The 25,553-nt window shown below is 42.9% G+C and overlaps 2 protein-coding genes and 1 long non-coding RNA gene across 7 annotated transcripts in view; 2 read left to right on the top strand and 1 right to left on the bottom strand.

Annotated features, from left to right (window-relative positions):
- TACC2 (transforming acidic coiled-coil containing protein 2) overlaps nt 1-10,795 on the top strand; it is a 129,538-nt gene extending 118,743 nt beyond the window's left edge. For all 3 annotated transcript variants that reach the window (XM_055801737.1, XM_027795457.2, XM_055801748.1), the window contains 5 exons: nt 1,171-1,214; nt 7,301-7,461; nt 8,053-8,159; nt 9,253-9,373; nt 10,295-10,795. In XM_055801737.1, the coding sequence (XP_055657712.1) occupies nt 1,171-1,214; nt 7,301-7,461; nt 8,053-8,159; nt 9,253-9,373; nt 10,295-10,360 (499 nt within the window). In that variant the 3' untranslated portion in view covers nt 10,361-10,795. The remainder of the gene's footprint in view (nt 1-1,170; nt 1,215-7,300; nt 7,462-8,052; nt 8,160-9,252; nt 9,374-10,294) is intronic.
- A 339-nt stretch (nt 10,796-11,134) lies between these two features.
- LOC101913346 (CD59 glycoprotein-like) lies at nt 11,135-13,431 on the top strand. Of its 3 annotated transcripts, XM_027795557.2 has the most exons (4): nt 11,135-11,263; nt 11,481-11,522; nt 12,367-12,483; nt 13,108-13,223. In XM_027795557.2, exons 1-4 carry the CDS (start codon nt 11,188-11,190, stop codon nt 13,155-13,157), a joined length of 285 nt encoding a protein of 94 aa, XP_027651358.1. In that variant the 5' UTR covers nt 11,135-11,187; the 3' UTR covers nt 13,158-13,223. The 3 variants fall into 3 exon arrangements, with proteins under 3 accessions (XP_027651358.1, XP_027651357.1, XP_005243582.1); XM_027795556.2 differs by lacking the exon at nt 11,481-11,522 and having other exon boundaries at nt 11,145-11,263; nt 13,080-13,431; XM_005243525.3 differs by lacking the exon at nt 11,135-11,263 and having other exon boundaries at nt 11,270-11,522; nt 13,080-13,431.
- A 3,766-nt stretch (nt 13,432-17,197) lies between these two features.
- On the bottom strand, nt 17,198-24,822 carry LOC129784296 (uncharacterized). Its single transcript, XR_008746825.1, has 2 exons — nt 24,676-24,822; nt 17,198-20,872 (listed from the first exon to the last, which is right to left on the bottom strand). It is a non-coding gene; the product is annotated as an uncharacterized LOC129784296 (long non-coding RNA).
- Between the last annotated feature and the right edge of the window lie 731 nt (nt 24,823-25,553).

The following is a 25,553-nucleotide window of genomic DNA, read 5'->3' as shown; positions in this document are numbered from 1 at the left end:
GTCCGCGGGCGCGCGGCTCTGAGCGCCCTGCTCTGCGCAGCGCTCTGCAGCGCCAGGGCGAGTGAGGCGCGAGCGACCCTTGGGCAGTGGCCTCAGGGGTTCCGGGTCTGTTTGTGACTCCGATGTGAGACTGGCAGTGCTGGAGTTACTGCATTAGTTTTTTGGGAGCTCTATCAAGTTTCTCCTTTCCTTACTGACTTTTGTCTCAGAACTTTCCCACATCCTTTCTGTAACCTCACCAACTGCAGCAGACTTCTCTAAAATGGAGAAAGTGAAAGCGAGCTAAGACTGCAAAAGGGACGTATTCAAATACCAGTGAGCTGTTTTGAATACCCGCTTCAGATGAAGTGTGGGGTAATGTTGTTTTTTTGTAGGCAGTCCTACGTGGCTCGTGAATCAAAGCACAGATCAAGCTAGTCTCGCTTCATTAGCTTTATTTGGCTCTGGGAAGGGGATGGATCATCTTTCTAAATCACATTTAATCTGCTTATTTTGGCTAACCTCTTTTCGAGAAGGAAATTCAAAGCCTACCATGAATATATGAAATAAGTCCTAAAGGTAACATTTTGCCGCCTCTGTTTCAAAAGCAGATTTGGGGAATAGGACACAATGGATTTTGTGCTGCATAATTGAATATTTTGGTCTTGTTCTCTTAAGTGCTAGTGGATCGTTTAGTCACATTTGGAGAGTGGAAGATTAGATATATTTTGGATGAGGGCCAACTATACTTCTGTTAGGTTTACCTGCTACCAGTTGTAACTTTACTTAACATTTACGTTAAAAATAAGCAAACACAGACATGTGAAGAGGGAAGGAAGTTATGGAAAAATCAGACTCCATGTAACTCTTGAATTAGTCCAATGTGATTGTGGTTATATTTAAATTGTGATTGGTCATGTACTTTGGGCGTGTTTCAAACAACAGAACTTGTTTCAAAGCAGTCCCTTTTCCCTCCCCCCACCTATGCTGATATATAGAGAGTTAAAAATGGGGTGCAACGGTTAAGCTGTCAGTTATATTGGTTACTTATGTAATAAGAAGCATATTAAAGTGTGAAGGGGTTCTGCATCTCTTTTAAAATACCACAGTTATTAAGTGGCATTATTTTCCATATAAGCTCTAGAAATTATGATGTTTGTGAAAAGCTCTTCTTTTTTTCCCCTCTTACAGGAAAATAGTTTCAGAATATGAGAAGACGATTGCTCAGATGATAGGTAGGTGTTTCTACTCTGAAAGACGCTATCCTCCACTCTGATTTTCTGAAGCGAGCCTACAAACATGGTTGAAATCTGTGGGCTTCATTTTGATGCTAGCTACGTCTGCTGGTGCTGCTGGGAATTGTAACTGCATCTGTGGACGTCAGCGCATGCTGCCAGGTTCTGATGAAAAGCTAGGGCGTCATTGTACAGGGAGCCCCCGAGGCAGTCCAGGTAATACAGAAAGGTCAGGGCTTTTGCTTCTGCATCAAAGCAAACTGTCCCGTAGGAAACGTGTTCAAATGCTTTGCCCAGAATTCATGGGTATCGCGGGGAGACGCTTTCAGTGACCTACAAAACCTTTATTCATCCACTCACAACTCTTTAATGGGAGGTACCAAACTTAGCTCTTCACAACAACAGGGATTATCTGTGCTAAGTGCATTGGTCAGACCAAAACCTAGATTAACTCCAATCCCAGCTGAGAGATTATGAGTGGCCAGACCACCTCCCCAGTTACTTACTGACGTAAGGGTGTCCTTTCAGGTCTAAATTATGTTTTGCCTTACAATAAATAGAATATGCCTTTGTTAACAACATGCCCCCAAAATGAAAAATGTTATGTGCAGTACCATTTCAAAATCAGAGGTTGCAGAACTCATGTGCTTCCTTGGTGCGGGAGGTCGGGCCCCTGGGATGTGAATTTAAAGCCTCCTAAGATTTCCGAAGCTCTTTTTCTTAGTCCGGCTATAGGAAGCATTGGTGGTTTGTGCTGCCCTGTACTGCTTCAGCTCGAGCCATCTCCCACAAAAGCGAATGGCTGAGGGGGGTCGTGGGTTCTCTATGGCCCAAGTTGCTGGGAAGAGCAGGAAAGGAAGCGGCGGGTGATGAGAAAGCAGGACCGAGTTCATCTGGACAAGCTGGAGTGAAGCAGCAGAGAACTGTGAAATGTTGTTAAAAGCCATCGGGAGTGACCTTCAAGTTAAATCTGGGCTGTGAGGTGCAGGAGAAAAGCTAGCCTAGCTCTCGATATCCGCGAGCAGGGAGTGTTAGGAATCCAGGCTACATGCACTGTGTTTATTGAAAAATAGAAAGAAATTATCCCTCTTACCCCCCCTGAGAGAACTGTCACAGACAGTACAGTGTGCCAGGAACACAACAGGTATACCTGCACCTTTCTAAAAGGTTTTTAACAGGGAAGGATTTTTATTACAGCTATAAACATACCCTATTGTTCTGCCCTTTTTAAAATCGGTGGCTTCCCCTCATCTGCAGTCTGTATTGTGTGACCCCCAAATTTTTGGTTTCTTTTAAATTGTTTTATTCAGTTAATGCTTGAGTTGTGTTTACATACGTTCGTAGGAAATTTGTTAATTTTTTACCCAGAGGAGGGGGGAGGCAGTTCAATGTGTGATGCTTTTGCTGCCTTCCTGCATTTCTCAGCCGTTGGGAGACACCCCAGCCTCCTTTCAAGGGAAGGGAAAAACATGTCTATAAATAAATAAATAAGCAAATTATTATTATATTAATAATAATAATACCCATAATAGTACAATATGAAATAAAATAAATAACAAAATATATTAGAATAATATACAATAATAATATGCCTGGCTTCATTTTCTATGGTGTTACACCTCCATTGCCTTTTGTATGTACAACTGAGCAAATCTGCCTGCCTTCTGACATAGCGCCTGTCATTCTTGTCGTGCAAGTGTTAAAATAGGAGTGAGCAGAGTATGCAAAGAACTCAGTTCACTTTGGTTTATACTGCTCTGGTATGGCTTCATCCCTGAACCTGGCCATTCATACGGACAAGCACAGGACTTGTCCTTTTGTCCCAAGCGTATGCATACAGCTAGCAACAGAAGATCCTTTTCGATAATGAATTCAAATTCTATTTTTGAGAAACAGATCTTTTTTTTAAAAAACCCAAATCGTGAGACTGCAGTGCAACAAGAAGGTATAGAATAGGAGCCCTAAGGCACAGGCACAGCATAAAATTCTGTAATTGCCACTTCCTCTTGTTGCAAAGAAATGCAGTGTAATTAAAACATTGGGCCACGGACCACTGAGGAAATAGAAAGATCTTTAAACTTCAAGTTCAGGGTATCAGTCAGAGTCTTTCAAATGGTCCGTGCAGGTTTTTAAGAGCTATGGCTATAAATCATGTAATTCGCTGTCCATTTGCAAAGGAACTGAAACAACAAAACAGTGACACAGAGAGCATGTCTTAATTAGAGCAGTATGCAAATTCTGCAGCATGGTTTCTTCTCCCTGCATTTAATGTAAATTTTTGATCTAATTGTCCCACTTTCTCCTGTCATTTGTCATAAGTTACTGTCGCTTCTGATAAAGGAATTCGCTCATCCAAGTGCCGTGTAGTGGTGGAAAATGGTTGTCTGTGTGCTATTTGCATATACCTCACAGAACTATTATCACAACAATGCCTTAGTGCTAAAGCAAAATAAGCATTTTAACAAAGGAAATGCCTGTGCTGCTTCTATTTATGATTTAACCCTTCTGAGCTATTTATACAGCCCTGTTGGGAGGGCATTGCAAGTGAACCAATTTCACAAATCCCTTTCATGAATATGCAGTGTGGTTGATAGGTCCTGCTCAGCTTTTGATAGGTTGTCGTACGTGTGTATAACAAATATTGAAAATATTCCGTAATAACAATATATGATTGTGTATGTTTTCCTGTAAAGGCACTGCAAACATGCATTGCGAGCAGTAGTTGCCTTTGATTGCAAGGGCTGTGGAAGGTCTGGTATTCGCTGCCACAGCTGTGCAGAAGCCAGTATACCCGACTTAGCTTATGCAATTAGTTTCGTACCACACTGTGCAGCCAGAGCTCGCAAGCTGTCAGTGAAGAGATCCCTGCTAGTGGCTCTTTGCCTATTTTTTTACTGGCGCTTTAACTTTTTTTCCTTTTTTTGTTATACACTTGCCTCGGCAGCCCCTAACACATTCTTGTTTTTACTGAGGAGGGAGAAGAAAGAACAGGCGTCCCAGGCTAGCCTGCTGCTTGTGCTGCTGCTTTGCTGACCGTTGCCCAAGTTTTGCAGCTCATGACTGCGTGGCACTGACAGCCCTATGGAACGGAGCCCGCGTAGCCCCGACGTTCACTGCACCCCACCCTACACACACCTTGATCACAGCCGCCCACAGTTCCCTTCCAAAATCCCTGTCGTGTATTTCCTTCTTGTTGATGGATTTGCAGTGTTGGGGTTTTTTATGTTAGAAATGTATCCTTATACTTGTACATTTAAATACATAATTAAATTCTCATTATGAAAAACAAAGAGATGTTATGCTTTGTGCATTACAGGTTGTTGCATTACTTATTTTCTGCTTTCCTAACAATTCCTGATTTTCTGTTTTGCTTCCGGTTTTGTTGCTTCTTGCTATTTGCTTGCAAAAACAAAACAGGCAAGCCTGGTAAGTAAAGCTTTTCACCAACTTTCACACCAGCATTTTGCATTTTTCATTTCTTTTGCTTTTGTTCTCTGTTTGCTGCATTCCCATTAAGTAATGTAAGTAATACTGAGCTGAGCCTGAAAGCGGATCTGCTGTGGTGGTGCTCTGATTCTGTCAATTTGGATAGTGTTAGTCCTGAGCATACTGCTGTTATTGTTGGTGAGTTGCGGGCAGTGTGTGTTGCAGACATGGAAGCCATTTAATTAAAATATTTTAATTGCATAACCTCATAATATCTTTAGAAATAAGTATCTGTAACTGCTTAACTTGACTGGCAGACTTATTATCAGCACGGTTCCACTAAGCAACCTTTTCATTAAAGCTAAATCATAGTCTTAGGAAATATCACGTGGATCTTCTAGTCCCTCTCCAGCCAGATGCCAGTTTCTGTTTTCTGTAGTGTTTAACCTCTTTGGTTTTAAATGTATTTTAACTGTTATCTGAGACTACCAGATGCCCCGTTCCTAAAGCTCACTGGAAAATTTTCCTCTTTTCAGTATAATTGTCACTCCCCCAGTATAAATTCCTGTGTTCCCCTTGGAACGAGAGCCTCAGCTCGCAGCCTGGCCCCTGGGCAGCCTTAGCACGTAGAGGAAGGGAGAGGAGCAAAGGAGCATTGGCTGCCACTTGCCCTGAATTCCCGTGGGCAAGTTGAAGTGGGGCTGGGGACGAGTGTGCGAGGAGCTGGTCCAGCTGAGGGAGAGAGAAGGGCACCACGATGCACAGGAAGAGGAAGAGCTCGGTAGCTGCCAGGGAGTGAGTCATGACTTACTAACTTTCTAGACTGCCCTAGAAACAAGTAAAAAGGAAGTTGCTACAATACCACAGGCAGCAGTCTCAGAAAAAGTAACGTTGTGACATTAAATCAATTTGAGTACCTTACGTGATGATGCCAATGGATCCCTTCCCCTGTGTGGAGCTGCAACGACAGAGGTTTTGCCAGGAAGTGTTCTGCAGTTAAGGTGGACGGTGTGCAATCTCCAGTGTGAGCAGGCAAATCTTGTGCTGGAACACAAGGTGACAGCTTCTCAGATTTAGAAAAATAAATGAAAGTTGACAAATGGTTTTCTCATTTTGCTTGGGAATACCATCATTTTGCCATTACAGGTGATCACAGAGTGTCTTTAAGAAGGAAAATAGAGAAGAATGTTTATTTTTTCTGAATGTTAAATGGTGTCAAACTGATGTGGCATTACAGGGCTCTGGGTTTCTCAGTTCTGCCATGTGAAAGCTGTTCATTCACCACTAAAATAAAGGTGTTACAGCTTCCAGTGCTGCAAACTCCGTGCAGGTCCTGAGAGCTTCTCTGGTTCTTTCTGTCTTCTGCATCACATAGAGCAAAAGAAGCTCAAGTCAGGCTCTGCCCCAGCAAGATGCTGGCAGGGGGCACGCGGGGGGGCACAGAACACAGCCAGCATGAACTGACAGACAGTGCGGAACCCTTGCTGCTCTGGGCTTAGTTAGGCTAGGAAAAAAGTGTATAAAAGGAATGAATATGCAAAAGGAAGAGATTAATGCCAGTTTGGGAATTGACAGTATCAACTTTGACATTTCAGAGCTGACCAGCACTATGAAATACGTAATTCAGATGAAGTCTTCTATTCAAATTAAAAAAAATAAGCTCTTGTTTAGTTCTTTATCTTCCAAAATAGAAAGGCCTGAATGAAAAGTTGTAGATTCAGAAATGCCACGTGTTTTTTACGTGGGAGAACTTGCCTTATTTTAGTTTCTGTCATAGACAAAGGAAAATGGTAATATAAAACTGCGATGTTCTGCGGGTTCGTTTTCATTTCCATATCTTTCAAAGTAGCCATTAAAACACGGACACAAGGATCGTATCTTAGGATATGAAACAAACAATGAAGCATTTTGGGAGACTATGCCAAACCTTTTCTTCCAGTGTTATACGGGTATTCCAATTTATTACTATGTCAGCTCCTTTGAAAAGTTCTCTTCCACATGGATTTGGACTCCTGTCGTGTTCTTCCCCCCATCCCTACCTTAAATTTAACTATACACAGGAGAAGCTTGGAAGCCTGCAGAAAGAGACCAGAACTTAGAAAGCACGCCTAATGTTAGATCTCCTTTCTGCCACTTGTTACAGTAATCCTAAGAGTGGAAGTCTGCAAAACACTGTTTTTCCAAGGGAAGAATTTGGGTTGAATTCCATTAAACAAAGTTCTGCCTTTGTACAGGATTAGAAGAGGTGCCAGGAGATGACAAGCATGTGTCAGCAATGGCAAATAATTGATTGCCAGTGCTAGTAATATGCATAAATGTCCTTCAGCTAGTGGCACCTTCAGGCAAACAAGCAAAATCCAACACCTGCCTTTTTCATGGGAAAAGCTGAGTTCAGCGTGAAATAAATCATCAGTACAGAGAGAGAATCACATTTTTCCCCAATGTCAAGATACTTAAATATCACTGTATTTAGCAGCTTTTTTCCAAAACAGGATTGTGTCTTTGTATAAAAGTGGCTTTTTTGGATCCCACAGACTTACTAATACATAACGTAGAGCACAGTATAGTAGAAACTATAGCTGATAGCGAAATCGGTGTTCTTACTGCTATTACCCTTCTGAAAATCACTTTTCTTCCTACCCCTCTCTTCTTTCTAACAGAGGATGAACAGAGAGAGAAATCTGTCTCCCATCACACTGTTCAGCAGCTGATAGTGGAGAAGGAACAAGCTTTGGCAGATCTGAACTCAGTGGAGAAATCACTGGCAGATCTTTTCAGGAGATACGAAAAAATGAAAGAAGTATTGGAGGGGTTTCGGAAGGTGAGTCATGTTACAGTCTCCTGCTTTAAAGAGCAAAGCTGGGCAGGTGGCCGTGTGTACCGCGCTGCCTAACAGAAGTCGCGTCTGATTCCAGTCAATTCTGATGTACTGCATCAGGCTGCCGAGTGCTGGGGGGAGGGAGAGCATAAATGCTTATTTACGCTTCTGTTCTGGAGCAGCTCATAAGAGATGAAGATTTTATACAAGAGTAACTTGCTCCCATCTGTGTCACTGCAATTTCAATAGATGTCACATAACTGTGGGACTTAAGCACGTGTCAGGGCTGGCTTCTGGACTGAGCATTCCGTTAAAACCTGGGATGTGAATTCCTCAGGTCAGAGGTTATGCCTAAAGCGTGTGACATAACATAATCCTCAGATAAAGGATTGCAGCCATGTTTCAACTGCAAACAGAAGAATTGTAAAGCTTTTTTACATTGCGTAATACTGCTTCAGGTGGCCTCTGTGTGGTGGTCTCAGTATTAAAATAAAGGTGCAGCCCTTAAAATACCTGAATGTGACTCCCGCAAATAGGCGCCTGTCCTACACGTCAACCTCTGGTATTAAATTTACTGTAATCTTCTCATTTAAGAATGAAGAAGTGTTAAAGAAATGTGCACAGGAATATTTATCCCGAGTAAAGAAGGAAGAGCAGAGGTATCAAGCGCTCAAAATTCACGCTGAGGAAAAACTGGACAGGTAATGAATTGTACCCATCTCTTTTCAGGAGTTCATGCTGCGGGAAGATTCCTGTGGCTGGACCTTGCATCCCAAACCTGCTCCTTCAACAGGCAGAGCACAGGCTGCCCTGTGATGGAGGGTGGAATTAAGTGCCCTAACGGGAATTTGTGTAATGTGCTGGTGTTTCTTCCAGCTCCTGACCACATAGAACACCTTACATTTCTGTCTTTATCAAATGTCTCTGTTTCTTTAACATATTTTCCAGGGAAGATCAAGAAAGAAGCCCTTAGTTAGGTTTATGCAGCTGTGGAGGGCTGTGCTGCACCTGCAGCCAGAATTCCTGCCCCCAGAGATTTGCTCTTGCCCCTGTGCTGCGTTACTGCCCCCGCATCAGTCAGCAGAACAGAAATGGAAGTGCTGCTCCGCTGTTCCGGCACAGAACCAGGCAGGCAGTCTCTCCCTGAAGCTGCATCCGCCCAACTTGTGCTGAGGGCGACAAGGAACAGTTGCACAAAAGTTCGTACCAGCTGTGCGCGGGCAGTAACTCCTTAAGCCACTGTTAAGGAGCGAACATCAGATTGTGGCTCAAGAGAGGCAGTTCTGGCAGATTTTTTTAAAATATTTTTTTTCTGTGTTTTCATGTAATGACAAATTCGATATTTCTAGGAATTACATTCAGGACTCATATTACAGTCCCCTAGATGTTTTCAGAAATGTCACTAGGATTGATCAGTGCCTGAAACAAAGTAAGACTTGGATTTGCTTTCCAGCTGTTGTCCCAGCTGTTGGTCTAGGCTGTAAGAACTGGCAACCGGGTGTAGAAACTGCCGTAGAACGCTTCCACCCAAGTGATATTTGTGACCCCAGCACAGATATCTGAGAGAAGCATGAAGGGAACGACACAGGCATTAAGAAAAGACCTTGCAGCCTCCACTGAGCAAGAGAGCGAGTCATGGAAAGTCTCTAGGGACAAGTCTCAGAATACTTTCAAAGACGGGCAGAAAGCAGCCCTGCCCTCACCACCCACCGGTTAAGCTGCAGTCCATCCTTCAGTACCCACCGTCCTTTCCTGTAGACAGCCTGAGGTGACAAAAATCTGGTTTTTTTCTAGAGCCAATGCTGAAATTGCACAAGTGAGAGGCAAGGCTCAGCAAGAGCAAGCGGCGTATCAGGCCAGCCTTCGTAAAGAGCAGCTGAAAGTGGACGCATTGGAGAGAACACTGGAACAAAAGGTACATGGCGGTTCAGCTCTCTTAACGCAGAAGTCAAGGAGATGACCAAAGTTAAGCGAAATTTCCCCAGAGTGGCCGCAGCCAGCTCTCCTCTGGAGCTGGGACTGCAGCCAGGGTCTGCCTGAGGACCTCTCTTGCCCCTCACCCGCAGCTGGCCCGGCAGCTCCCTGGCCCCAGGGAGAAGAGCAGCGTTGCCCGAACCTTTACAACATCAGCTGCGCACACAGGCCGTTCAGGGAAACGGACCCTTCTGCCGGGGGTCGGGGCTGATTCGGTCAGGCAGAGCTGCCTGTGCCCCCGCACAGTCTTAAATCTTTCTCAAGTTTAAGATCTTGGTTTAGTTCTTCTTTCAGTTTTTGTTTCCATTTTTAGTTTCATCTGCCATTCCAGTGCTAGCTTACGTGCCTTCACTGTTAACAGAGGCAAAGTGATCGGATACAGGTCTGCGCAGCTTAGGGAAAAGGTGTCTGTAGGAAATCCCTGTTTATATCTCACGCTCCGTAGCTCAGCGGAGGAGCTTGTCAGTACAGTACGGCTCGCCCTTGCTTAGAGCCCCTGGAAAACGGTGAGAATAATGCTGTACAAGTGCAGCCTGGCAACAGGTTTGCGCTGTGTATGATTGTCTCGTGCTAGGAATGACTGCTGTAAAGCTGTCTGCTTTAGCGCTACGCTGTGCTTACTGGAGTGGGAGGGGCGGCATGTGGAATTAAGTAAGCATATTGTTTGAATGCACTGCGCATAACTGTACTATGTATGGTATATATCTATGTATGTCTCTCTCTATATAGATACTCTGTTGTCAGTATTGGAGAAAAGTTAATTGTCCCACACTTCTCCCAACGGTTGGATAGTTTAAATAAAATACTCATCTTAATGCAACATTATTTTTCGTAATACTTAATATTGCCTTTTATTTTCCAGAATAAAGAGATAGAAGAATTAACAAAGATTTGTGATGAACTGATTGCCAAAATGGGGAAAAGCTAACTTTTAACCAAACTTCTGGACTTCGATTTTGAGTGCAATATGACCATTGGCACACTGATGTCCATACATTTATGTGGACAGGTTATATTTTCACTTTTTCGTATGCACTACTGTATTTTCTTTCTAAATAAAGTTGATTTAATTGTATGCAGTACTAAGATGACTATCAAGAATTTCTTGCTATTGTTTGCATTTTCACAGTATAATTCATAGCAAGTTGATCTCAAAGTTCCTGTATCAGGGAGATTGTCAAGTTCTCTAAGAAATTACAAATTGCTGATCCTAGCCTTCCCTTTGTACATGAGTTCCCATGTTGGATGTCTTTTGGATTTAATATAAACATGTATTACTTGCATGGGGACTCTTGCCTTAAGGAGTGTAAACTTTATCTGCATTTGCCGATTTGTAAAATAAAATGAAAAATGAAAAAAAAAATGCATGTCACTTAAATGAAATTCTCTATTGTAAATAAATTTTTTTCGTTGAAAGTTGAAGAGAAGTATGGCTTCATTTTATCTACCTCACTTGCTTACTTCACATGCAGTGCCAGATACAGCAGCTCTTACTAATGAGTTCCTTCGCAGAAAGCGCTTCATGGGTCGCTGCTTGGAGCTCTCCGTGGGTCACAAGAATATACAGCTTATGTGCACGTATCTGTGTCTGTATCTTCTTCTCTTTATACATATATATATATATGCTAGATTTGAACCGCTCTGAGGTCTCAGGCCTAGGCTTAATCCTCCGAAATGTTTAATACTCTAACCCTGATCCAGCAAATCCCATAGGCGAATGTAACGAGGCTGCTTGCACGAGTTGAAGGCTGTGACATGCGGTGGTGGGATGGTGGGTTTTACGCGTATCTATCACCGAAAGGTGGCCGCGTTTTCTTCTTCCTGCTGCTGGGTGAGTTTGCCTGCAGGGTTTGTGGAGATGGAAAGACGTGTGATTAGAAGTACAACCAGAGTAAGCTAGATAAGTAGCATTCTCGCACACCTCTTTATCCTGTAAGTTATCCTCTGCAGAGGATTAGCTATGTAAGATAAGCGTTAAGGCTTCAATAGCAAACAAACTGCTTTCTTTGCCTAATGGTACATCTCTTGGATCGTCATGATGTGGACAGTCTTCAGCCTGGTTCTTGTCAGCTCCCTTTTTGTACTCAAAAGTAAGTCAACTCCCTTTTCTTTCCTTTGTTATTTATTTTTCATTTCCTACTTGAGGCGTGGCTGAGCCTCTTTGCTGTTCCGGGCTTCTCTCCCGAGGCTGTTCGGTTTCAGTTTATTTTGTGTATGTGGTTGGCAGTGCAGAATTTCACCAGTGCTATGAAATGTAAACGTCAGTATGTAAGGTAACGAATTTAAATGCATGTGTCCCTATGGACCGCGAGTGTGCTTTCTGCTCTGCAGGTCTCAACCATGGTATCTTAAATAATATTTCAAATTCATGCTTGCCTTTGAAAATGCCTCACAGTTTGAACAAGGAAAAGGTACAGGACTGAGTTACGGTTGCAATGTTTAAAGAAAAGCAAAACTTAAGAAACACTGTTGTGCCAGCCAGCCGGAGTGGTACTCTAGGAGGAACTGAAATACGGACCACAGTGTGATTTCGCACATGTACAATGACTTTTTCGTGGTACTGTGGACCAAAGATCATGAGGGAGGGTGGGGGGAAACATGATACTCCCAACTTGTTACAGTGGACTCTGCTCTGAAAATGTTGCAAGGAGGTGTGGATACAATTACAGAAGATCAGATGTTCTTGGATTATTTTAAGTGAATTGTAACAACTAATATGTGGCTGATTATTTTTTATGTTTAAAATCAGTATCTGGACCACTTCTAAAAAAGAAATTATGATAGAAATTGCAGAATCTTCAGATTTTTTTAAACCTTTGCAATTTTTTGCATGTGCTTCCAACAAAATTAGAAGGACTCTGCAGCTGATATTTTAAAATATTTTTTGTAAACTAAACACTACAGTGATAAGTGGTCTTTCTTCTTTAATGCCAGGTGAGGCACTGCAGTGTTACACCTGTGTAGGTTCTAGTGATGAAGACTGTAACAGACAAGGAACTCAGCAATGTCCAGGGCATTCAGATGCATGTGCGGTCATTAGAGGACAAGGAAGTAAGTAGTCACAAACAGTTCAGACTCATTACATTTTTAATAACAGAAATAAATAATCAGTGTTGGAAAAATTAGAGTGTATGGTAAGCTAAGGAGAAAAACAAAGGTAAATATTTCCTCTCAAAACAAACCCTATTAATAAATCTCAATCCCTAATTTTATTGGTTTAGCAGCAATCTAATACAAAATCCCGCGGAGTGTGATTTGTCAGTGTGCTGTGACGAGCTTTATCCGTGCTGTGTGAAAGCTGTAAAAAAGCACTATAAGTATTCTTATTTAAATCTATCATTTTAAAGTGAAATGACTTACCTGGAAATTAGGAAGGAAAAGCAGCTAATGAGGCACTGAACTTGAGCACGCTCAGAGATATTTAAGCTGTATCAGTTGCATCCAAGATAAATTGCAATTATTTACCTTGAGTGGGAACTCGTTAGTGTGCTGTAATCTGATGCAGTTATATTCGTTTACTTGTAAGGGACAGCCAGACCTAATGTTGTTCAATATTGGACGGTCGGGTTGGTGCTGAGGGCATGTGGGCAGGAGCAGGTGGCCATGAACGTGCAGGTCCCTTTGGGTTCAATGTGGCTCTGTTCCAGGTGGCATTATGAAGTCCTGTTCGTTCAGGTCCTTCTGCGAGCGGGCCAGGAGGGACGGATCCAGAGCGCCTGGAGTGAGCGTTCACTGCTGCTACTCAAACAACTGCAATGCAAAAAGCTTGGCTTCGAGAGTCACCACCTCCACGAGCTACTTCTCCCTCCTCATCTTTACATTGCTGTGGCATCCGTTGTTGAAGCTGACATGAGGGGCTGGGGGGGAAGACTATCCTGAAGCAACAAGTCTGCCTTCTCAGAAAGGGATGATTACATTTCCTAATTATGTTACTCCATGTACCATATTTCTCAGTAGGCAAAAAGCAGTAGGCAGACCTGACAGATGTTCAGATAAAAATTGTTGCATCCGTTTAATATGTCTTGAGCTATATGTAAGAAACGCTGTCCTCTTCTTGTTTATCATAAGGGGTGATTGTGCGTATATGTAACATTTTCCTACAATTTAAATGTTTGTATGTATCTTAGCTGCAAGTAGCTTTCCAGGAGGATAAAGGACCAGTATCTTCCAAATGCTGTTTACTGTTGGCAGACATTCAGAAGCAAGCTAAAATTTTCAAGCACAAAGTGACTGAAAATTCTAGCAAGCATTTCAGAGAAAATTTGCAAATTAGACAAAGCCAGAAAACTCAAAATAAAGATGATTTAGTATTAATACAAACTGGTAAGAGAAGGTCATTAAGAAAACAATGCATGGAGGTATGTTATGTATATTTTCTGGGGGAAAAAACCAAACTTCCAGTCTTCTCTTTTCTGATCCTTTGAGAATCATACCGCGGCACTGGAAGAAGAAGGGAAAATGAACTCTGAAGTTATTTTGAACTGGTCAGCTCTCTCCAAAGGTCAGCTTGTTCTATCTCTACTGCTGGTTTTGAGAACAAGTGATTAATCCCTGTTTTGTAGGCAAATTATAACTTGAGTAATAAGGTTTTCATTTATCCAAATTCTTCTTGTGGTTTCAACTATGTAATTAAATCTTCACTGTCCTAAACTTCATTCTTTGAGAGTAAGAGTATGTATCTCCCCCTTCAATGACGTGATTGAGTTGATCTGTGGTGGTTTACGTAGCCTTTTCATTTTGCAAAGTGAGCGAAATTGCTTGGAGATCTTTAGAGATATAAGGAACTAAATCAACATTTTCAATAATCCCATTCATTGTAGTCTCACCAAGTAAATGATCCAGAACGGGCCACATCACAGAAGGCACTGTGTGCCACTAGCTGGCAGGCAGGTGGTCCTTGGAAGCAGTTGTGTTGAAACCAGGCAAGACGAGAAGTGACGTAACGCATGATGTGATAGCGGTCTATGATACTGGGGAGCGGGGTGGCACCTGCTTTGCTTCAAACCTCAGAGGGACAGGCAGGCAGAGGAGTGGGATCTGTAGATTTTAATGCCCGGCTGTGATGACTGGTCTGATCTCTGGCACACAACACCCACAGGACTGGCTTAAAGTCCAGCTGGTGTAATTGAAGTAGAGGTGGTCTTTCAAGTTCTAGTTTTAGTTGTCCATTTGGAGAAAGTCTGGTCATCAGGTTTATGGAACTCACAAAATATGTGGCAAAGTAGTTTTTTCACTAGCTTTGTGTCGTGACTTTTTTTCAGTATAATTCTTTGAAAAATCAGTTCCAGGCAGTGTGTCATAGAATTCTGCACATTCACAAAACTTTTATTAAGGCTGCAAACTTTAGAGAGCTTCTTCAAGTGAAATCAGTGAAACCTACGTGTAGATATAACCCTAGCCTGCCTTGCAGTTAGTGCCTGGCACATGGGCAACTCTGTCTCCTTGTTTTATTGTACTCTTTGCTCCGTGTGGATCCTTTCATCAGCTCAGGTAGGTTGTGGCTTCAGACTGGGACTGTTCTTCTGGGTTTTTGTTTGCACGGGCTCTCAGACAAGGCGATTCTGGTCTGTGCTTAGTCGTTAGGCATAGGTCTGATAAAGCTGTTGATTGTAAAGATTGCAACAATGCAGCAGATCCTGGCTGAGAATGTTTATTTAGACTTAAATGTCTGTGTAAAAATCACTTATGTTGGTTTAAGTATTGCTCATTTCATTCTCAGCTTAAATCAGTTCCTTCAATATCTTCTGCTACAGGAAATACTATTGATTGTATCTTTGTTTTCTGATTGTTCTGTAATGATAAATCTGTATTGAATGTGATCTCTGTGTATGCTCAGTGCATTTTCTTCATGAGAAAATAAAATACAGGCAGTGGCTGACAACGTCTCTTGATAAAAAAACTGCATCTTTTAATGGGGATTTCCAGTTGCATCTGGCAGTCTGTTTTCCAGCAGGAATTCTGGAATTTTTTTTCAGTGGGATGTATTTCTTAAATCTGTTAGATAAACTAGTGAATGCTGATAGTTTTCTTACTGTGATATTTCCATGATAAAAATAAGAAGGTAAGGCTCTATCCTCTTGACAAACACCATCTGTCGTTCCTGACTAGAGCCAGGACTCAGAGCTTCAGGCAGCTCCCAGCCTCCCAACCGCCTCCGTTTGATTCTGCCACCCGGCATGTGACGGGCTGTGTTTTGCTTTTTAGGGTCTGACATTTTTCCTGCCTAATTATGAACCTGAAGTGTGCATGCACGTATGGATCTAGAAATGATAAACCCTATTCAGGGGTTGATGATACCAGAGGGGTTTCACAATGGTGCTTGGCATAAACATTAACAGAAAGACAAGCACAGAAAAAAATGGAACAAAATAGAAGGAATATTTTTTAAGCTCTATTAAAAATACAGAAAATATTTTAAAGTTTCCATGACTGTGCAGAGCTATTCCCAGTCATATGTAAAATAGAAAGTAATTGTCTGTAGTTTGGTTGTTCTGAAGTCAAATCCTTCCTGGTGGCGCAGTGGCATCCTCTTTCTGTCTTCCTTAACATTGACAGACAGTTGAGACAAAAGGAGCAGAGTGATAATGAAATGCCTTCTGCTGCAACTGGGCATGATACGGCTTCTTTTTTGTCTGTTGTATTAGTTGGATCTGTGTAGTGGATCAGTCAGGTAAGTAACTGGGTTTGAGTTTAACGCTACCCATGCACCTTCAAGAAAGGATCTCAAAAGCAAGAGATTTCTAATTTCTGATTTATAAGTGAGAGAAACTCTCAATTATAAGTATAAATTGTAAGACTTCTAGATAGCCCAAAATCATAATTTCCATCAGTTCTTGATATCCCTTTGGTTTTGGCAGTACAGACAGCGTTTCCTTATTTTACCAGCCTTCTCAAAGACAGTGAGAGCCTCTGGGACCTACCAGGAGTGCACATCTGCACGAAGTGCCCCTGCACTTTCTCAAAGAGCATACACACAAATGTACAATTTAATTTGTGTCAATATTCATCCACGCCTGACTTTTCCCGCAGTGAGAGCAGGGTTCCAAGTTGTCTCTTGGCCTTGGTAAGGAATAAGCAATTCTGGAAGCTTGTGAGCTTTAAAATCTAGATCAGAGAAGATTACCTCAATGCCACCTGTGATATTTAATGAAGTTTTAAATACGTCTTGGTGTCACAGATCACAGTTTCTTTTTTAACCTTTTTTTCATGTGAAATGTCAGTTGTGGGCTCTGTTCAGTAGGGATTAAAAAACCCCACCCTTGTACCTTGTGCTGTCATGTCTTTGTGTGCAACAAAAGCCCAACTGTGACAGATTTCATTTTAAGCATCACTCCAAAGGGTCTCAACCTTTCCGGACCCTATGGATGTTTAGGATGTAGCCCAAAGCTCTTGGCTGTGGCTGGTGACTGCCCCTGGGAAGGAGTTCCATGCTTTTGAAATCAGAAGTCCTGACTGCAGTTCCTGGAGCTCCACGTTGCCACCCTGCACACCCATACACTCCCTCTGATCATCCAAAGCCAGCAGCGCATGAGGGGCATTTTTAATTAGGAAATTTATGACATGCTCAGATGTAGCATATTTACTCACAACAGAGTGGAAAAAAGTGGTAACAGTGTTCATCCCAGTAACTGTGTGTATAAAGAGCGTAGCTAGAAATCCATTGCGTTGGCGGTGTAGGTACAAGCAAACTTTGTTAGCATCTGAGCAAAACAAGGGAAAAGCCACTGTGGGATTCAGTTCAGAAAGAACCACAGAAGCAGCATGCAACACTTGGCAACGTGGCTTTATGGAAAGTAGGTCTTGTCAAAAACATCTCATTTGAGGTTACAGATTTTTGCTGATAAAAGCAAATACATAGATTTTGCAACACATTTCAGATAAAATTGCAGTCGTGGTGTACAGACTGAGAGTTCAAGAGTTAGAAGAGTGAAAGACTGCAAAAAAAAGTTCTCAGTAGAAAATCATCCAAATGGTGTCTTGGACACAGGAGATCTCACGTCATCTTTCTGACAATCCCAGGATGTTGCCGTAAGAACTGTCACAGGAAGAAGGGGCTGTCAAAGTACCAGCATGCCTGCATCCAGATAGCCCTATATGTTGCCATAGGGACGGGTTCCCAAGGGAGAGAGGTAATGCACGTTTTGGGAACAAAAGTAAAGCAGAGGAATGAGAGTGGGGGGATGGAGCTGAGCAGCCACCCAACCCTCCCCTGCTCTGCACTTGGCACCAGTAATCTGTGAAGGAGTACACTGTTACTCAAATTGCTTACACCTTTTCTAGCAACCTGATTTAGCCCAGCCGGCAACACTTCTTTCAAAACCTGCCCTTTTAGCTGCTAGCCGAAAAGTCTTGTAAGTATGAGATAACATTTGAAAGGTGAAGAGGAATCTCTTACTTGAAATCGTTTCCCTTTTCTGAAGACTTCCTGCCCTTCGTCCTCACCAAAATATTTTTCATTTTTTGGTCTAAACACTCAAGGGGGGAGGTGTTGGCACACCAGCAGAGACGTGGCCAAAAAAATGAGGCTGTTGTTCAAGTGCAGACACTGGTTCCTACCACCTTCACTTGAGATGGCTCATTTTAAGCAGTGACAGTCACCTTCAGTTTCTGATTTTCAGTGTGAAAAGGTCAGTGTCTGCAGAACCGGCCTGGAGCTCAGACGGACTGGCTCGTTTCTCTCCAGCCAGGCCAGAGCCTGATTTTGTTTTAAAACAAATTTTTGATGCATGGCTTTGCTCCTGTGCTCTCCCAGTCTTCACAGAGCTTTTGTGATATGTTCTTGAGATCCTGAGGATGTTCATCTCCCTTTAGCAACTTGTTCTTAACCCCTTTTGCAGCTTTTGGAGGACTTTCATTTAAGAAAAATAAAAATCCCCAAAAGCATGTATTTATTAATTTCAAGTTCTCATATATATGTGGCACTGGGATGACATTTCTAATAGCATCATAATCTCTTAAGTTGCCTCTCCCAACTTTACGATGATGATTACTAGTTTCAGCCTTTAGCAGCATGATGGGTTTCACTCTATTTTATTTTATCCCGTGTATGAAGACTTATTGGCTAAGGCTCATATAACCAGCCCCGGAGAACAGCTCCTGCCCCACTGACAGGCGTGCCAGAAACCCAGAAGCTGCTTTTAAAGCAGGAGCCATTTAAATCACAGTCAGTTGTGAGAGTCAAGCCTTGCTGGGGCTGCAGAGCTGGGGGTTAAGACACACTTTTAAAGCAATCCACTGTCACAGAAATGAAATAAGAACCTTTGCAGTATCAAATGGCCTCGGTGCTTTTTTTGTTCTCACCTGTGATTCACGACATCTGTGAAAGGTGCTGCCACCGGCTGTGCGTAGGCAGGGAAGAGCAGCTAGTGACAAGCCCTGTCTTCACCTCTCCACTTGTTCAGTTCTTCTAAGGGTTAAGCTTTACTTTTGGGAGCTGTCTTTTTGGACATTTCTTTTGCACTGTACTGTTACCAGTGCTTATGAGCATTTGGCAGTCTCCATCACTTCAGTTTCCACATTCTCCCAGCCAGCTATGACTCCTCATATTGGATAAACATGTCTGGTTTTGTTAAATATTCAGTTTCAATGAATATAACTCTGGAAAGAGCAAATCGGTTACCAGGATGAAGCAAATCCATGAGCGGAGCAACTGGCTGAGCCAGGAAAAATGTTCATCGGGAAGTCATCCGAGCAGGGCTGTGCCCGTGGGGCTTTGGCAATGGGTTTATTAGCATTCCTGTAATCAAGTGTAGGAGGAGCTCATGGAGAGGAGAGATCTACCAGGCTGCTTTTCATTTGGTGATGTTTCTGCGGCAGATGAAAACGAATGGTTTGTCCCTGGGTTGGTTTGTTTAGCGCTCCCCAAGGTTTAGGACTGAGAGGAGCTTCTGCTAAAGCATGTTGCTGACGCAGCTCTGCTCTGTTGATTTTTCCTAGATTTAGTAGATCTTCCTTCGTAATCCCAGCACAGCCGTGGGGTCAAAACCCTGGCCCAGAGATGGATGTGTGCAAGAAAAAAGTGTCTGCGTTTGGAGTGAGGTGTTCGTGAAATGAGGGCGCCTTTGCAGTCAAGCGGGTTTCACCAATTGCTGGCAATTTCAGCTGTGATATTTTAGGAACTGTGCAAGCCCATGCAGCTTTCAGAGCTGGCCTCGATAAGACTCTTCTGAGGAGGGTGAGAGATGTGGGGGGGCGGGAGAAAACTTTGATTTGATGCCTCCCATTAATGTTAGAGAAGCAGTCCCTGAAAAAGCCATCTTCTGCCTGCCCAAAGATCAGGATCCCTTGTGGAAACTGAAAGTAATACTCATGAATGATCAGCAGTATACTGATCTCATCTGACCTTCACTTCAACATGGCTTATCCAAAGCTTTTTATGCTTATCCAAACTTTGGCTCCAGACCGCGCTGCAAACCCAAGCTATTTGGGGCAAATCCTGGTGACCTCTCCTTCAGCTTGCTTTCATCAGGAGGATGAAAAGAGGATTAGTAGCCCATGGATGGGGTGTCCCAAGCCAGCAAATAAAACAGTCCTCCCCACCTTGGAGCCGATTTCTAAGTCATGGTGTGCTTGAGGATCTTTCTGTGCCCAGTCTCAGAGACCAGTTCTTCAGAAGACAGATGGCCTGCGGGCTGCTTTGGGCTTGAGAAACACAGAGTCAGCCACAGCATTTAAAATACGTCTTAAAATAGTTCTCTTTTTTTTTTTCTTTCTTTTTTTTTTTTTTTCCCCTGAAAAATTTTGCTGCAGATTTGCCCAGCAACTACAGAAGCCTTTTCATTCATCTTATTTTCATAACTGGGAAACTGAGGTCAAGGTGGCCACAAGCCCCCAGTCAGGCAGAGGACATGGGACTGGAGCCGATGCCTGAAATGAGGACAAGGTTTAGTGATGTTGCTGCAGTTGGAAGTTTGCCCTGGTTGAAGCGAGGTGCCTGCAGACAGACACCGACCCTCAAGTGTCTCAGCCCTGTCTCAGCTCCAGGTCCCCTCTCAGAGCTGGCCGTCTGGATGGCAGCTTTGTCCTGCTTTCCTGCCGGTTGCTGCTGGGAATTTGGATGCATTTTAAATTGGATTAGACTCTGCTAGTTCAGCACAAAAAGTCTGAAGAGGCTGCACTGACAAATCAGGGCTCATTTATGGAGTTCTTGTTGAGCATCAGTGCGCTCATTCATTCTTCTTTCTGCAGTAAAATCACCTTCATAATTTACAAGAGAAACTCCTTCAGGTGTCATCAACATACTTCTGTACTTGTTTTTTCAACAGAAACCTTGCCTTCAGCCCCTTAGCTGAGGCACACCGGAGCCTCCAGGCAGTACAGCAGGTCTGGCATCGGGGCTGGGACGTACAGGGTGAGCTCCTCAGAGGTACGTACCACCGTGGCCTCCAAAAAGGGCAGCATGCTGGACAGGTGATACAGGCACATCTTACGGTTTTGCTACCTGTATAAACCCAGAAAAATTACACAGAAAAAATAGACATTTATAATAGGAAAAAAACCCCACAGTACAAGTATGTTTAGCTTTGGATAACACTTTCAGCAGTGACAGACTAAAGGCAGAGGTGAGGGAAGCTTTGAGGGGAGGTGGGAGTCTTTACTGAGGCCAGCTAAGAAAACTGGAGAAAGAAACAGGCACATAAGTCCTTCTACAGTTCAGAAAACTCTTAATATTTGAGGTTTTCTCCTCTTTCTTTCTTCTCTAAGGTTGTATACCCAGAAATCCCATCCAAAGGAACTCTTTTTACCCATGTGCAGAAGATAACAGAAAATGCTGGTCCAAGTCAGAAACAGTGACCTGAGAGAAGTTCTTTGGAAATTGCACTTTATTTTCCCTGATCTGAATAGTGGGACTTATATGCAAGCTTTTTCTTTTTCCTTATGTGTTCTTGAGGTGTTGAGGCTTCCTGTGGGATCCTCATTGGATCTATTTATTTAAACCCAGGAACTGTTGGAGCTTTTTGCACTGCTTGTAGACATGCTCCTGAAAGCTTGACCTCAGTCTCAGCTTCTTAGGGCAGCAACAGGAGTGGACAGGGAACGTCGGACACTGCAGACCAAGTGACCCAATGGATGGTTGCCACCAAACTCCCTCTGCCATCAGCCTTACCGCACTGCTGCTGCTGCATTTCTGCTCTTCTGCAGCAGGGCAGTAAGACATCAGGAAAATATCTCCTCAAAAATGGAAAAAAATCTGGCACCTTAATTTCTCGAAGCAGTTCAAGGGGGGCTAAAGCAGGGCCGAAACAAGAGAGAGAGAGGACCACCCATAAAAGCCATGCCTCCATAGGCTCTCCTACACCATTTTATTTGCACTATGAATGCAGATGTCCATATGAAGGAATCACCACGTGTTTTGTCTAACAAAGCTCATTGTGGTCTGGGAAGGCCCATTCAAGTGTGGTTTTGGTGGAGGTTTGGTTGTGGCAGGTTGTGATGTGTCTTCTGCTGGAATATTGGCTGCAAGTCATATCAAAGGCCTGCTGTTGCTCACCATACTGCATTATCTTCAAGCAGAATGGGAGCAGCCCTGCTTCTCACACCTACAGAAGGACAGGGTACATTAAAAAAACTCCAGAGCTGTTAGCTGCATGTTTGACTTGCTAATCCTGAATACTGGGCTGTGATAAAACCCAGGAGAAATAGGGCTGGGAAGGAGTGGGGTGGCACTGAAGCTGCAGCCCTTACAGATCGTGATCAGGGCTGCAAGGCAGGACAAAATGAAAACAGCTTTCAGCCACGCTGGCTCTGGTGAATTCAGGTAGTTCTCAGGAAGAGCTGTTTGCTTTGTAGTATTTTTCTTACTGTAAAACGTAGTTCAAATACACTTGCCTGAACTAGAATTGCATCTCTCAGTGGAATCAAAAATGCTGCAGTTAGCTGAAGGTAACCACCTTGACTAGTAGAGACTCATGGGAGCGTGCTGGGCGCTATCACTCAGCTTTTTAATTGCTTTTTAAAATAGCAGTATACACAAAGCAATGCCTTAACCCATGAAAACTCAAATGATCTCACTGATGGCAAGGGAACAGCACACACACAAAAAATGCTGCAGGGGGACATTTATGGCAGCAATAACCAGTTTTCACTTACCCATCACTGTGACGGGGCTGGCAGGCAGCAGGAGCTGTGCTAGCCATTCATTTGCTGCTCAGCATCCATGAAATGCTTTTTCCTGGACCGATTCCCTAGCAATACGTCCAATTCTGCAGCCAAGCTGTTCTCTCAAGATAGCTGAAGCATGTAATTTTATATATGCGATGATATAGTATAGCTCTGTTTCGTTGGTAAAGCTAGCCCTGGAATGAAAGTAGTCTGCAAAACTATATCCCAGGCAGGAAAAGTAATCCCTGCTGTAGTGTGTGTTCCTCTCAGCATCTCATGCTCTATATAGTAGGGATGCAATGTCTTCTTTCTGAAATCTGGGGATCTTTTGAATTATTTTTTTTTTAATTAATTAAGGAAAAAAAAAGCAGCAGCAGAAGGAAAACTGGCATATTGTCAAATTCTCTCCATCTACAGTAATTTCTCACTACAAGGAAGGGAATGAGGTGATCTATCGTGTGAAGTGGAAACGCTCCTGTGCACTCTGAATCCAGTGATCAAATTCAGATAAAACTTCAGACTTTCAGCTTTTCACAGTGCCTGAATTAGGTTGAGAAGGAGCCTATTTTTGCATAGTTTACCATTACAGTATATGCAAAATTTCTTGCCAGTCTGAAGAACAGTTAGGGCATTTTACTGCGCTGCTGTCAAGGAAGGTGTCTGTCACACGTGTGTGGGCATCCTTCTTCCTGGGAGCCCTCTTCAACATAACCACGCTAAATCCAAGTGAATATGAACAGTATTTATGTAATATTTGAGCTGACATGGTTCTTCCAACTAAAATGCAGCCAGGAGGCTGCAAATTTGGTTGCCATCACACATGTGATATTTTTTAGATATCGCTAACCCTAAAAAGCAGATTAGGCTGCTGCTACTTGAACCATGCTAGCACCTCTGTTCTGTTGTTTACTCACAATAGTGACCATGGTGACCAAATGGCATTTTGACCTGTAGCCCAGATTTTACTTTACTGTCCTTTTCAGGGGTTTATTTCCACCCACAGCATTTTCCACAATGAGAGAACAGCAACAAATTATTGTTTCTATTACCTTGCTGCAGCACATAAAAAGAAATATTGATCACAGGCATGAACCAAGTCCCCTTGGTTTAGTATTTAAGCTAGAATTAACACATAAATATTTAAAATGTTATTATTTTCCATGAATTATTGGAGTACAAAAACCTCTTGGCAAGCAGCAACCAGATAAAACTTATTTTACAGACAGAGATTTTTAGCATCTCACTTTTGTGTATCTGTATTTGCCTTATTTGATTTATTCAGCTGTCTGGTTTGGGAACCTCATGTTTGCACATTCAAAATAATGACAGCAATGACAATGATTGACAGGAATTTTGAAATTTAAGAATCAAAGCCACTACAATTTCATCTGCAGTCTCCTTCTGTTGATATTTAAGTGTCCCTAAATCATACTTAATTCACGCATTCATGACTTGTTCCTTTGACAGAGCAAGATATCAAATAGCAATAGAGAACTGACTGATTAGGACCATCAGCAATAACTTTTTTTTTGGTCCATTAAATTACTCCCCAGCTGCCTTATATTATACAAACAGGAGAAGTATTAGAGAGGCTTTCATGCTCAAGTCAGTTAAAAAGGAATCAGTCCTTCTGAAGGAACATACATAAATACAAGGAATATATGTACAAATATGGATACCTACTGATACCACCCAACAGGCTGAAGAACTGGAGTGTATGTCTTACCTTTTCATACTAATGAAATTTAAATTGAGGAAATAAATTCTGATGATATCAAAACCAGGCAGATTTTTTTACAAGAGGTCATGTATCTGGTCCTGGGAATGTAATCCTATTTTTTAGAAATAAGGTCATACAATAATTAAAGTGCCTTTCAGCTGAGAATGTGGAAACCTTTCAGACAAACACATTTCTCAAACATCTTTTCTTCCCCCTTTCTCTGTTTTCCCTAGAATTATGGAGGGCATTAGCAGCTGTCTTGTTCTGGAGCACTGCATCTCTTCCCTCAGCTCCTTTCTTCTTACCCCTGGTCACTCTGTTCTCTTCAGAATCACTAAATATTTTTTTTCCCTTTTCTTTTTCCTCCGTATACTAAAATAATGGGACCATCACTTATTCATGCCCCTGTCACTCCAGCTTACCTTCAGAATCCTTCTGAAAACTGCTTTTTTCTCAGGAATTCCTTCCTTCTTCCAATTGGCAACAGTGCTTGGTCACTCCTCAACTGTTCCCCAGCTGCTGCCCGTGCTTGGCCTGGCATCTGGCTCCCACGCAGGGTATCAAGCTTCCCATGCTTTGCTTACAATAATAGGAAACTTAACGCCCATTCTGGAGACCGGTAATGTGAAAAGATTTTTGGAGGTTTCCTCAAAGAAATCACCAGAGAATGATGTATTGGCAACCAGCTGTTAGCGACCAGAGTCCTCACCACGTTCCCATTTAACTATTAAAATTACCTTTCTAACTCACATTTCTCGACTTCTGGTTACAAAATAGAAACATTTCTTTTTATATGCTTTAAAATTATTTTTTTCCCTCTGTATCGCAGGTGTCAGTCCGTCACGAGGTGTGGCGTTTGCTCAGCTAGGCCTGTAGCTGCCGGCCAGGTGAGCCAGCCATGGCTGAGCTCTGGGGACACTCTTTGGTTCGGGAGGTGTCACGGTGACACAGCTGGGGACCGGCTCGGGAACTCCCTCTCTGCTGTTAGACCCCTCAGAGCTCCTGGGGAAATCCTTTCACACGCACCGACGGGCATACAGCCTCACTGTATGTGCCGCCCTGTTCCGTTAGGTGACAAAAATCGGGCTTGAGACCTGTTAACTGTGGCACCTACCCAAATTTAAGTCGCTGAATGATTTGAATAATTGATTTACGTCTGGCTAGGGTGAGATTTTGTCAGTCAAAGCATTTCTTTTCTGCAAAGTTTGGGGTTTATGAGCATGAGGAGGTGAGGACCGGCTGCGAGAGCTGTGCGCCCTCAGCCCGGAGGAGACCGGCGGCTCTGCCCATGCCGGGCAGG

Source organism: Falco peregrinus, chromosome 1 (genome assembly GCF_023634155.1).
Source record: "Falco peregrinus isolate bFalPer1 chromosome 1, bFalPer1.pri, whole genome shotgun sequence".
Taxonomy (NCBI): domain Eukaryota; kingdom Metazoa; phylum Chordata; class Aves; order Falconiformes; family Falconidae; genus Falco; species Falco peregrinus.
This window is presented reverse-complemented; position numbering and strand designations above follow the sequence as displayed.